This window comes from Hipposideros armiger, unplaced genomic scaffold, assembly GCF_001890085.2.
Source record: "Hipposideros armiger isolate ML-2016 unplaced genomic scaffold, ASM189008v1 scaffold_55, whole genome shotgun sequence".
Classification (NCBI taxonomy): domain Eukaryota; kingdom Metazoa; phylum Chordata; class Mammalia; order Chiroptera; family Hipposideridae; genus Hipposideros; species Hipposideros armiger.
The window spans coordinates 4,130,979-4,145,486 of record NW_017731405.1 but is presented as its reverse complement, the minus strand read 5'-3'; the positions used below and the strand labels follow the sequence as shown (position 1 = coordinate 4,145,486).

Genomic DNA, 14,508 nt, shown 5'->3' with positions numbered 1-14,508 from the left:
GGCCCAAGGCCAAAGTCTTAAAAGATACCTTGGACATCAGACTGAAGCCAAGGAGTGTGAACTCAGTCCTGGAGATCAGGGCACTATTAAAACATTTTTAGTAAGAGGCATTATGTATTAAAGGATAATTTGATAGTGGCAGGAGGAGAAACTAAATATAAGGAGAAAGGCAAAGCAATCACTTCAGAGACTCATCTCCACATTGATTTTTCCAGCTCTTAACTCTTCCTCATTCGGTAAACATTTTAAAAACATGGGAGGGGCTGCTGGGCAGCTCCAGTTTGAGACATTATCACTTCCATTTCTCAAGTTTTAAAAACTAATTTCCCCTCCCCGTTTCTGACATTAGCATAGGAATTATTTACAAGTAAAAACCTTGACTTACTCCACATCCAAACAAAACCAGGCACCAAGTCCCGCTGACGTTTCTCAGCTATGTGAAACAATGCTCAAAAAAGCCCTCAGTGACTCCCATTGTTGGTAGAAGGAAAATCAAACAATTGGGTTGTTGGAAAAGTCATGAAGTATTTTTTCTATGCTTTTCGTCGCAAAAATGTGTCATGACTTTTCTGACAACCCAGTACTTCCTGTAGTTTTCAAGGTTTTTCACCAACTGCCTCTGCCTCTTCCTAAATTTCTCCCTTACTGGACATACTCCTGTAGGCTAAACCCCAGACAAGCCAAGTGACTTATTTTGGGCTCAAAGCCCCCAAATGCTTGCATCCTGCTGTCATTATTCCTGTCTTATTCATCTTCATATCTCTAGCACTCAAAAGAGCACATACTTGTAGTTGACTAAATTCCTTACATTTGCATAGTGCTTTAAAGTTTTCAAAGCATTCTGAATACATTATCTCCCTCTTCCTCAAACAACCCTGTGATGAGCCATGGTAGGTAATCTTGTATTACTTTATAGGAGATTTAGAGACATTGAAATGACTTGGCAAGATCAAAGCTGTTCAAGTGAGAATCAGAAAAACTCTGGTCTTCCAGCTTCTAAGTCTCACTCCCTTTTGGTATGTTGAATACATGGTACCCAGGAACAGGGAGAGAAATACACTTAGGAATAACATAAAAATCTACTGGATGTTAGGCATGAAAAGTCAAAGTCACAAACCATCAATTAAATTGTAGTTTTAAATTGAATAATCAACAGAGTAGAAGAGCTTACCAATAAATTTTATGCTATCAATGTGCACAGAAATTGGCAAACTTGTTAAACCACAGCAACAGCTCCTTTCCTATTGACCTTTTGAGAGCACAGCTGAGAACCAAGAATCGAAAAAAACAAACAAAACTTGTGTATCTCAAATGTGGCTATTGTTCAATGCACCTTATTCAAAGCTCCTGATCTCAAAGCCTATTTGCTTAATTTAGATCCATTTCTAAAAACCTTGGTTATGACAAAAATAGTGTAGGCCAGATGTTCTGTTTATTGCTGTATTCCTAATCCTGTAATACTGCACGGCAAGCAGTAAGCGCTCAATAAACATTTGCACTGGGCTGTGTTGTACAGCTGAAACTAATTCTAAAAAATGTGTATTTCATAATAAAAAAACAAAAAAACCCCAAAACATTTGCACTGGGCATTGTTTGGAGTGCAGGCATATTAGTGCTATCCCTATGCTAAAATGGTTTGGATGTCGACTGTATGCTGCTTTAGCTGCCGCACACACATTCTGTACTGCTGGACCCAGCTACCACTTAGCCCTCCCAATTCCAAGGAATAGTAATATAAAAGAACCACAGTAAACTGACCGGGAGTGGATCCAAAGCTTGCTCTACTCGCTACTTCAATGGTCATTTTGCAGCAGGTGGCTCACAAAACAGCGACAGCTACATTGGAACTTGTCCTTGGATTGAAAAATCCGAGATAGAATACCCTCCTTGGGCTTGTTTGCGATGGTGTTTTATGACTGAGTTCCGTCTCGTCCCTTTAAGCTGGAGGATAGGAAAGCAGTTAAGGCATCACATGATGGTCAAATTCATATATCTGGTGGGACTTTGACACATAGATATCTGGGATTTTGTGAAGCCAATATTGAAGTATGTAGTGTTAAGACCCACACTATATTCTAGATATTAAATATTAATACATAGGCTAAAAAGTAGCAGTTTAAAGGAAAGACTTTTAGAATTACTGTGTGCCTGGAACCCTAGCCTGTTTCTTTATCTGTAAAATAGTGGTGGCACCACTATTTTACAGCAGTAGTATTGTAAGGAGAGGAGTTAAATTAAATGTAGACCTGGTATATGTTACACTTAATGGAGACATCCTCATTCAGCACCTTAACAGACTGGGTGATAAGAAATTCCTGGTTGGGCATCTTTTATTAACTTCAAAGACCTTTTAGATTTGTTCTAGTACTAAACTTACAGAATGCTGTGAGAGAGGAGAATGAAGAGGCCAAATAGGTTTTGATATTAAGGCTATTCAGTGTACAGATATGGAGGGCTCACAGAAAATTTGTCTTAATGGGTAGAGAATGCAATGCCAACACTGAGATCTGCTGTAATCTAGTTAAAATAATGGCAAGAAAATCTGGAAGATACTATGAAAACAACTTAATTTGAAATGGTTAAACTACATTTTATTTGCAGGTTATATTCCAAAGTCAAGACTAAGGCAAAAACTGCATATAGTTAAAATCGCTCTTAAACGCCTTGAAAGTGTGCCATGAAGACCACATATGATTTCTCTGTCAATAAATTCAACACAACAGCTAGCTTTTTTCTCCAGCATCCCACCAGATTAAGTAGTTGGCTTGAGGTCATATTGTTTGGATGGTATGTACCTTTGAATACTAAGAGAAATATGTTCAATGCCTTCAATAAAACCATGGAGGAACCCACTGACTGAATTAACTGCAAATCCACACTTCCCATCTCACGGTTGTTCTAGGGCATAAATTCTCTGAGTGCAACAAGTGGAGCTGCCTATATTATTTAAATAAATGAGAGATTATTTATTTATGGCTAAATGTATGTAGTTAAATTATAAATGGGAATGACTGGCTCGCACTGTGCTTTCATTTTAGAAATATCCAACTGTATATGGTCTATCTTTTAGACCATGATACATAGTAAGAAATTCATTTTAAATTGTAATCCACTATATATACACATATATTTATACATATGAAAAAAATTCACAAAATACTTTATTACAAACTATATATTTGATTATTCCATTCTGTTATATTTATATCTTTAACTAGGTCACAACTCATTAATAGTTTTCTTGATCCCTAACTGGGTTACAACCTACAGTATGAATAACATTGAACTGGAATATTGCAAGCTCTTAAAGTACTCAGAGAATTATGTAGGGCTGTATCTCAGGGTTAAGGAAAACAATCGAGCAAGCACATTTGTCCATAATATTTTAATACTTTTCCACTTTTAAATACTGATTTTAATTTTGTGATTGTAACATGGAAGATCCAACTTTATTATTTTTTAAAAACATCATTAGGATCATAAAGCTATTATAGAATAGTTACACTCTATACACTCCCAAGGTACTTTAAAATGATTATGTTTTGAGTTTGTAGATGAACAATGACAATAATCCAAATACATCATCTGAACGTGGACTAAATACTGGTGAAAAGTGTTTAATTGGACAAACAACTGATAAGCTTAAAGATAACCAGCACAATTTCACAAGAGAACCAGCTCAGCCCAACTAAAAATTTCTCAATAGCAATTGACACTGATGTTGTATAGGTGTAGAAATTAGTGGACAGAACTGAACAAATGGGAAACCCATTTCTCCTTTTCCTTATTCTGTATTTTTACACCTCCCTCCCAGACATCCCCCTCCTTGGTCTGGCTGCTTCGGTGGCGATCCCAAACCAAGAGCTGCTATGATCACCCTCCACCTCAAAATCAGGAGCCCTGAATTCTAACTGAAACACTGTGCTCTCTTGAACTGTACAGTGGGCATTCAGGGAATAAAGCCCCTCATCACCAATATTTTTCAAGTTTCTATCACAGTACAAAAAGAGTAACTGAGTAGAAAAGAGAGTAAAAAGATAATTTTTTTTTTGGCTTGGGAAAGAGAAGTAGGAAATAACTGTGGATGAAAGCATCATGTATATTTAGTATGTAGGAATTAGCCATACAGAAATAATTCTAGAGGGTCTGAATATTGTCTAAAGGGCTAGTACCTCTCCAAATTTTGAACTCCTTTAAATTCTGTTCATATTCCCCTACTCATTTCTAAATCTGGTTGGACAGGATTAACTCTAGTGAAGTACTAGTGCAGTTATCTAAAGGTAAAATGTATCCTTTTTTCTTTTTTTTAATACAAATATTTTAGTGTAATCATTTTATTTACAGAATTGCAAAAGTATATCATTAACATTTAGTGCAAATGCAACTAATGATAATTAGATTTAGATACTGCTTTGTAAACTTTCCATACCTTTGTAAAATAAAGCTATCCAATTTAGTTAAGAAAGAGTTACTTGTCTGTGTTCATGATAGTTACCAGAAATGGCAAACAGAGAAACATTTAGAGTGGGCATATAGAATTTTTTTTTTAGATTCCCATTAGCGGCTGTGGTGAATAAACCTCCCCTCCCCAACCTTCCCATACTTCCACATCCCAGCCCACAGATGATTGTAAAATAAAAGACACATTTGAGGTATAAACTTTTTTTAAACATCACAATATATAATGTTAACTGGTGATGTAGTAAACTGATATAATAATTTGTCTTATTTGCCTTATTAGCATTACCACCATAGGCACTTTTCCACATACTCAAATTATGAACAGCATTTTTCTGTAATAAGGCATATTCCATGCACATCATTTAGAGAAAGGTAAATTAAAAAATAGAAAAGATTTATGGAGCATGAAATCTGCGTGCATGTAACGTAAGCATATGTTTTATATGTATTTTTTCTCTCTGTACAGAATAATAAATACTACTATATCTGATGCAAGTAATTCACTTCCAGGATTGTGCATATTAAGTGATCAGACTAATCCCATCATTAAATTATCACCTTGCATTTATCATTAAGACTCCATTACCATGTATGAAATATATACAGGACATGCTCCACGTGACATGACTTTCTGCTTTACAAAATGGGTCTGATTTCTGTGTTTCTGCAGAGATGAACTAGTCAGCAAAGCATCTACTAAATGCCTCTGATTTATGTAAGCACATTTGTGTAAAAACACAATGAAGATTTTGAAGTGGGCAGTCATTTCTACTTCAGTGAGTACAATTCCTTGCCTCAACTCCAATGCTTCAAGGTTTTTCAGAGGCCTAAAACTAGTAAAACTAAAAAAGGTATTTTACATTTAAGTTCTTACAGGAACTAAGGGAAGAATTTCAGTTTGACTCATATGGAATCCTTTACTGCTCTGCTGAAGTTTATGATCAAGAGGCAAACAGGGGCACTGCTCACATTTTCTATGCATATCTTGCAACATATCTTTTTAAACTGACCCAAATTAGAAGAACAAACAAACATGCCTGTTACTGAATACTAAAAATATCGAATCAAATGTCAAACTCAGTCTGATCTGCTTAACACTACCAAATTTCCTCTTACAAATTTCATGAAAACGTGAGCTCACTTTATCCTGACCATTTTACCAGAAAGTAGTTTGTACCCATAAGATCTGTACAGATGTTTCTGTTTGGAGGCAGGCAGAATCAATTTTGGAATTGCCAAATTGTGTTTCTAACAAACTGAAAAAAAAAAAAAAGCTGTAGCACACAGAACACAACTAAAAATACAAGAATTATAAAGGTATCTGAAGAAGGAATAAAGCTTTTCACTCTTTCTCCATCAGAACCAAGGTTCTTCATGGGAGTAAGACTCTAGAAAAGGCAAAATCACAGGTTATTGACAGCCCTCAGTTATTAAGAGACACTTTACATGATAACATGAATCATTATAGAAATCAGCAGCAATGAATTCTATGATTATACAAAGCAAAAAGTCAAAAAAGTCAAAAAATTCTGGACACAGATTTGACTATAGGCCTGAAAAAAGAACCCCATCCAGATATCTGGTGCACAAAAAGCACATGCCCCATGTGCGTTCAACTTTTGTGCTTTTCTTTTGTGCACAAAACCTGATACAACTGAGGATCTTAGGCCGGACCATACTAAATTAAAAATTCTGAAAAAGTTTTCAAAAATTAAAGCATCAATTCCTAGTTGTGATTCAAAGTTGTTTTTTTCTCTTCTAGGAGCAAGCAAATAAAAATATAGCCATGTACATGTAATTTTACATGTATTTATAGATATATGCTGAGCGCGGAGATCTAGCAGGAGACAGCTAGTGTTAGATGTTCAGCTTTGCTATTGCAAGATTTCTTCATTTTTGTACACAAGGTCAAGGTGTTGGGCCATAGACAAGGCTATAGATCCTATGTTCCAGCTTAGAGCATCCAATTTTTTTTTTTTTTTTTTTTTAGTTTTTCCTCCAACATGGAATGTCACACAGCCTTGCTTCAGTCACTGTAGGAAAGAAAATGACAAGTAGTTCAGCAATATAGTATTACTAAGAGCTGCAACAATACCAAAAGAGTTCCTTCTACCCTCTGAAGTCATGGAATGCACAAAATCTCTATTAAAATTTATCTTTTAAGGATTTTCACCTTTAAGCATATAAAATTATTAACTTTACATATTTGAAACTAATTCCGTCAGCAAGGGATAAAGGTGTAAGAAGTCTTTTGAAAGTTAGAAAAAATTTAAAAGGATAATGTGCTACAGGTACACAAAGAGGGGATCAACCAGAGGTCTCTGGATTTGTACCCCATAACCTGGCATTTCCTTCTTCTTAGTCTTCAATAAAAATTATGCTATACAATACCATTTATCAAGAATTTAAAAAACTTCCTTAGTCTATGGAAAAAAGCTCTGCCTTATCTTAAGAAACAAAAATGGCTCAGACCTTGTCAAATGTGTTTAAGAGTTTTGACTAGGAGTTTTAAATATCTTTGGACCTCATTAACTTTATGGAATTTTTCTAAAGATGAGACTGACAACTGAAAGTTACTATTTCTCCATCACCAAAATTAAGAATGTTAGCTTTCCTCCTTTTTCAATGCTAGAATCCACTTCATGTATACATCATCTTCCGAAAGTATTATGAAACAAATACTACGTTAGGTAAACAAAGGTTTTTAACACGTTAAGGTTTGAATCTGGTTCTTTGTTAGAAAGAAGCTCAACCTCTGGACTCAAGGCCCGAGCTGAGTTTTGGCCAGTGAGTCTTTTCATTTCTATCTTTACACACACACACACACACACACACACACACACACACACACACACACACACACACACACACACACACACCCACACACCAAAAAATGCTTCCTCCTTCCCCTGAAATAAATTGTTTTCAAAGGATCTTAACCCCTTCCATCCTAGGTACACTAAAGAAGAATGTGCACACATGTACATACATGCTCACTTGTACACAAACACACAATCAGCCAATAAAACAATGCCCAAATCTAACAGTTTAGAGGCAAATGCTAGCAATGTGTTAGTATGTATTTTCAAATGTTTAAGAAAATTCTTCTTCTTAATATAGTTCACAGCATGTTCTCTATATAACCGCATTCTGATGTTTTTCCAAGGTTATATTTTCTGTCCTACTTAGCAAGGATGGGGTAGAGGTGAAGAGAGAAAGCAGATAAAGCTGCATGTTTGATCTTGGTTAGAGCAAAAAGCAACTTTTTAGAAACCCTAAGGCTGTGGGGAGAGACACCTAGCTAAGGTGACAAGCCTGCTGCCATCGTGTGGCATCAGGTTTCTGGTTTATTTGACAAATACAGTGCAAAGACATAATCAATAAGAAGTTATGCATTCAGATCTAGCCATGTCAAGTCTAAACTACAAGATAGTCTAGAAATGGCGCATTTATGCAGTGCACTTATGCCTGAAGGGAGAGAATTCCTCAAAGGTCAGGCTTTATCCCAAAACATTAACCATTCAGATCAGTAAGATTAACATTTTCTTACAAAACAGTAAGTTTAACATTTTCAGGTCACCTTTTTCCTGGGAAGAGCTAAATATCTGGGACATCAATCCAATAACCTTTGTGTTAGCATGTGACAATAAATTTAACATTTGAGGTTTTTTTTTTAAAAGAAAAACATACTATAAGCAGCATCATAAACTACACATAACTAAAAACATCAGTCATTATATGGTTATTGACTATATTATTTTTATCTAAAGAAACTGACTCAAGAATACAAATTTCTCAGTGAATGATTTAACATTCAGTGTGGGTGAGAATGAGAGGATGTTCATATGTATACTTACTGCTTGTGAATTATACTTTGGTAGTATCTATTAAAAATTTAAATGTTAACACACACTGAGAGTTCGTAGAAACAGAATTATACAAATGTTATCAAATGGACCGAAATGCTCAAACTCATTCATAGTAAGAGAAATGCAATTGAAACTACATTGGAAGAGTATTTTTCACCTATCAAGTTGGAAAAAAATTAGAAAGTTTTGTCTCACACATTGTGTGAGGGGGCACATGTAAACAGGTGCTCCAACACACGACTGCTGGTGAAACTGTAAGTAAATACAAAAGCAAAGTGTGTATAGTTTGCTACTTTTTCTTCAGCAACAAAAAAATGTATGTATGGGAGGAATACACTTGTATTTCCTTATTAAGACATAAAAAAAATACCCAAAAAAAACCCTCTCTGGGCCAGCCAAGTAGCGCGTTGGTTAAGAGCTGGCTTGGGACGCCAGAGGGCCCCGGTTCGGATCCCACATATGTAGGCTGCAGCCCCTGCTGCAGTGGGTTGCCATGGGCTACCGTGTATAGCCAGCAGCCAGTGTAAGTGGCCAGCAGCCGCTGTGAGTGGCCATCCAGAAGCCGGTGACTGATCTGCCTCTCTGGGGAAGAGCGCAATGATGTTGCCAACTTGGGCCAGCAAGGTGACGTCCTCCACTGCTAGACTGAAGAGCAAAGAAGGGACAGCAACTTGTCTGTTCCCCTCCCTGCAATTCCCCAGCGCTGTTCCCATCCCCCAACTCCCCAATAAAAATCTTAAAGAAAATCTCTGGAAAAATAACACAAGAAACTGTAATAGCAGTAATACACTTGTGTGTGTGTGGATGGGAGGCAAAACCGGGTGAATAGGGAGAAGACAAATTTTACTGTATATATCTTCATACTTTTGACTTCTGAACCATGTTAATATATCACTTATTTAAAAAAAAATTAAAGATTCCAGCTTCCTTGTGCAAAAATTTTTAAGTGCAGCATTTTTTGACAATAAACATGGAACCAACCCAGACATTAACATTGGACTGGGCAATAAATTCTGCAATATTCATGTAACAGATGTTAAAAGAATTAGAGGGTTTTATGTCTCAAATCTTTATATGGAATAACAGTCAAGATATATTGTTAGGAGGAAAACAAGCTGCAAAATAATAAATACAGAATAAATATATTTTTAAAAACAAGCAAAAAGATATATAAATATAAACATATAAAAGTCTGGAAGAATCTATAACAAACTTAGCAGTAATTCCTAGGAAGGGAAAGATATAAGGAATTTACACTTCTCAAATTCTGTAATTCTGTGATGTTGAAATTTCTTTAAATAAGCAGGTATTATTTAGTATAAGTAGAAAAATAATGAAAATATAAGTTTCAAGACTATGAAAATGATAACTCCTTTATCTGGGAACATCATAAAACACAGAAATTACTTTTAATAATGAACTAAATTTTAGTATCTTCAGAATCATATTAGTCAAACAAAGTTTAAAAAAGGGTAACACATATCTTCCAGTACCTGTTAATACTAGAACAAAATAGGTTTTCCTGCAGTTTTCTCTTGGACGTAAGAAGTGAAACGTTTTAGAAACTTGGGATACTCTCGTTTTGCCACTGCCCTTAACACTGAGGCTGGTGCCCATCCTCCAGGGTTCACTGCGAGGTAAAGGAAAATTAAAACCTGTTAAGATAATAATTCTCCAAATACATGTGAAATATTCATTTTGTTCCTTTGCTTTTAAAAAATTCCTCATGTTGGAACAAACAGCAACTCTTGATTGTTAATCAAGTCTTGACCATTAATTCCTTAATGTTAACCACCATAAAAGAACAGATAGCAAATAAGAAATTATTTATTACCTTTCTAAAATGTTCTTAGTTTCCTAAATTATATGCAAATATAAGTATAGCTACACTTTAGGTTACTTAAGGCAGATTTATTCATCAAATTCTACTATAATCAAATAGTAACTTACTGAGGCATAACCGTCTCTTTAAACACACTAGCAGTTATGGCCCTGTATAACAAAGATCTGAGGATTTGATTAGATGGACTTCAGTAACTACTGCAGGTAGGAAATGGGTGTAGTAAGGAACCAAAAGCAACAGGGCTGTCCAGCAGCAGGACAGTATGAAAAATAAATATATAATTAGCAACTAATAAGGACTAGGGACCAATGATTGAGAAAATGAACAAGGCCGACAGTAAGAAAAAGAACTACTTTCCTTTCCCACTGTTGCTTACATTCCTAATTATACATATATTCTTTTAGGCAATTTAATGAAATAGTTCTTAAAACCACGGATATGTGATAGAGATCTTGATAATGAAGTTTTAAAATTTACCTATCAAGCCCCAGCTTTAGAAATTCTGATATAGTAGTTATGGGGTGAAATTCAGGTTATGTGCATTTTAAGTTTCTTAATAGTTTTGATATACACCTCTCCAAGTTAAAAATCACTAATCTAGAGGATAAAACCTTAAAAGGCATTTGTAAATGGCACTGGTCCAAATGATCAGTTATCATGTAGATCATACTAAGAACATCCACATTACCAAGTAGCAAAAACAAACAACAAAATACATACCATTAGCTACATATGTAATCTTGCATAAAATGTTGTCCCTGCTAATCTCCTGGTTTCCTTCTGGCGGGCTTACCAAGGTTTGACAAATCATGGCAATATTTATTTTGGCACGGACACATCGATTGTTTAACTGCCAAAACAAAAATAAAAAGAAAATACCAGTATAGTCAACACCCAGTATTTTGTAATCCCTACTGGTCTAATATTACATTAGGTTAACCAAAACCATAACTCATCAAAATCTCCAACAAAATACTATGAGCACCAAAAAATAATACATGCCAAGCTGATATGACGCCAGAAACTATTTTCCCTCCTCTGACATAGTAAATGGAGGTAAAACAAAGGTTTGCCAGTAGTTGATCATGGCTTGAGACGTAACTGAGAAGTAGCCTACACATGCTACCCATCAGCTGTCTCACCTCACTTCAGGAGAAAAGGAAAACAGCCTTGCTGGGATTTCACAGCCATGACTGTTGTCCCTCAGGTAACATGGGCTATATTATTCCAAGGAGACAGCATAAAACAAAATCTAAGAATCATTATTAAATCAAAGATCTACATGTGTGTGGTACATGTTTATCACTTTTGCATTATATATTTAGCTTTATATTATACAACTATACACATTTACACAGTGTACTTACAGGAGCACTGTCGTGATCTACAGAAAAATTACAAACTATCCAAGTTTCAGGGTCATTTTCAGTAAAGGCTGGTATCTTTCGAATGGCAGAAAGATATAATACATCTCGCTGAGAAGCAGGCCACACTCTCTGTGAAAGAAGTAAATATCTTTTGAAAATTAAAACTACTTTTTATTCATATATAATATAGAACTAAGACAGAAACAAAGGTAAAACCAATATCTTAGTTGAAGGTAAAATCTGTCCAATTTTAAAAGAAAAGCATCTGAGAATACCCATCAAAGGATTCATGATGAACACTGAGTTAATGGCTTTGTAAAACAATAGCAAAGAAAAAATGTTCTGCTATTTTTCTTTTTTAAAAATTGTGGACACACACACACACACACACACACACACACACGCGATTTACCATTTAAACCATTTTTAGGTGTACAATTCAGCGACATCAATTACATTCACAATGTTACATGCCAATGGAAACATCACCACTATTTATTTCCAAAATTTTTTATCACCCCAAACAGAAACTCTGCATCCATTAAGCAATAACTAACTCCTCATTATCCCCTCCCATAGATGCTGGTAATGTTCTGCTTTTAAGTATTGTATTAAAGCTCTGTTTAAATTACTCAGAGACTTTAAATAAAAGATTTTAAGGAAATAAGAGTGCTCCTTTGATATCATAATCACATTTGAGGAATTCCAAATCAGTTAGATAAATCTTTCAACTTTATGGTACTCAAGGAAAAACATATACTGTTGGAATGACATAAAACTTAGGTCTCAGAAAACTGGGACTACGTACTTTTAAATGAGAGAATATCTGCAGTCTTTCCCGATGGTTAAGTATAATAAATAGCCAACAACTCAAATACAACACAAATCACTTAGTGAAACGGTTTATGGTTTAGAGGTACAAAATTTCATGAAGCTGACGACAAGTAGTGTTGGGGAAACGTATGTGAAGCCAATAGTAAATGAAAATTTGACCATGTTAGAACTAATAAATGTAAGTCCATAAGAATGATAAGACAGAAATTTTAAGAGTGAGAGTGACTTAAATATCAGAAGATGAACCAGCCCTACTTAAGGTCATAACGTAAAGAAGCCGAATTTAAAGAGAAAGATGTTGTATAGTGTTATCAAATTTTGCTGAAAAAAGTATGCCAAGATAATTTGTTTATTCAAATAACTGTAATTGTAACTTAAATTTTGTTACATATAAAATATATTATTTTAATAATTTTTAGTTTTACTTTTCAAGAAATAATCCTAATATAACTAACCTATATAATCTTCTGCTCCACCTACTATTTACCGAGTGAAATATTGCAGCAGATTGTTCTCCATGATCAATTATCTCCAGATAATAAGATTCTTTTGAGTCTAAATTATTGATCATTTATTTTCATTTCATATTACAGGGCAATTAATTGATATTTTAATATCTGCTAAATTTTAGATTTCAGTTAGACCTCTCAAATCTGAATGCTGAAATAGAATCTTCATCGTTACACATTTCTTGAGCAGCTACCATGTAAAATGAAGCCTAGCCCATAGTCATTAGATAAAAGACAAAATGTCTCAGATGACGGGACTGAGCTCAAGAAATACAGAGCAAACTTAAATATTTTCATATATTCAGCTCAATTAAAAAAAATCATTTGAGGGCCGGCTGAGTGGCGCGATGGTTAAGAACTAGCTTGGGATACCAGGGGGCCCCGGTTCGGATCCCACATATGAGGGCCAGTGACACTGCCCTCTACAGCTAACATGCTGAACAACAGCTCAACCTGGAGCTGGGCTGCTGTGAGTCGCCGGTGGCGTAGGCTGCAGCCCCTGCTGCAGTGGGTTCCCATGGACTACCATGTGTAGCCAGCAGCCAGCGTGAGCGGCCAGCAACCGCAGTGAGCGGCCGTCCAGAAGGCGGCGACTGATCTGCCTCGCCCGGGAAGAGCGCAATGATGGTGCCAACTTGGGCCAGTGAAGCAACATCCTCCACAACTAGACTGAAGAACAAAACGACAGCAACTTGTCTGTTCCCCTTCCCCAATTCCCCAGCACTGTTCCCATCCCCCAATTCCCCAATAAAAATCTTAAAAAAAAAAGAATCATTTGAAAAAAAGAAAAATAAAGTACTTATTCAATCATTATACTTCTTATATAATATACAATATTGCTTTTTGGTGGATATCTCCAAAATTTTGATTCATTTTATTATTCTTTATTTTAAATATTATTTGGCAATTTTCAGAAGGGGAACACAGCAGAATAAGGTAAGAGAAATATTAATTCTATTAGCTTAAATATCTAGATTAGCAGAGGAAGAAATGAAGTGAAAGGGAATCAATTTAAATTAGATTCTTTGTGTACTGGTGCATGACCAACCTCCAAATAGTCATGCTCAGCAATTTTCCCTCGCTTTCAGATAATCCACTTAGATCACTTTCATATCTATTAGTCTTAACACAGGCTAAAAACATACTTTCCGCTGCTTTTATTATATTGTTCTCAGAGGAAACAATGACTCACTTCCATATCTGATAGCTATCATTTATCTTCTACAGAGACTAGATCCAAGATAATTCCTAAAATATAGATTTCAGGATTTTGTTTTCTAAGACTTAAAAGTGTGCATGACTAATTGTAGATATTTATCAAACAAACTTTCTGGATATTTCTCAGGTTCTTAGCAGCACCCATTTCTGCTTTAAATGTGCTGATATACATTTCAAATGCATAACATTCATGAATTATTAATAGAGTCTTTGGATCTTTTATAGCATTTAATTTCTTGCCAAATTGTACTTTAGAGGATTTATTTATTTATTTATTTATTTTTAAAAATGATTTTATTGGGGAATTGGGAGAGGGAACAGCGTTGGGGAATCTGGGAAGGGGAACAGACAAGTTGCTGTCCTTTTGTTCTTCAGTCTAGTTGTGGAGGACGTTGCTTCACTGGCCC

At 35.4% G+C, this 14,508-nt stretch overlaps 1 protein-coding gene across 3 annotated transcripts in view; it reads right to left on the bottom strand.

The window, feature by feature from the left end:
- Positions 1-1,413: 1,413 nt before the first annotated feature.
- CERT1 (ceramide transporter 1) overlaps positions 1,414-14,508 on the bottom strand; it is a 102,945-nt gene continuing 89,850 nt past the window's right edge. For all 3 annotated transcript variants that reach the window (XM_019641038.1, XM_019641036.1, XM_019641037.1), the window contains 4 exons: positions 11,541-11,669; positions 10,894-11,023; positions 9,824-9,960; positions 1,414-6,494 (listed from right to left, as the gene is read on the bottom strand). In XM_019641038.1, the coding sequence (XP_019496583.1) occupies positions 9,833-9,960; positions 10,894-11,023; positions 11,541-11,669 (387 nt within the window). In that variant the 3' untranslated portion in view covers positions 1,414-6,494; positions 9,824-9,832. The remainder of the gene's footprint in view (positions 6,495-9,823; positions 9,961-10,893; positions 11,024-11,540; positions 11,670-14,508) is intronic.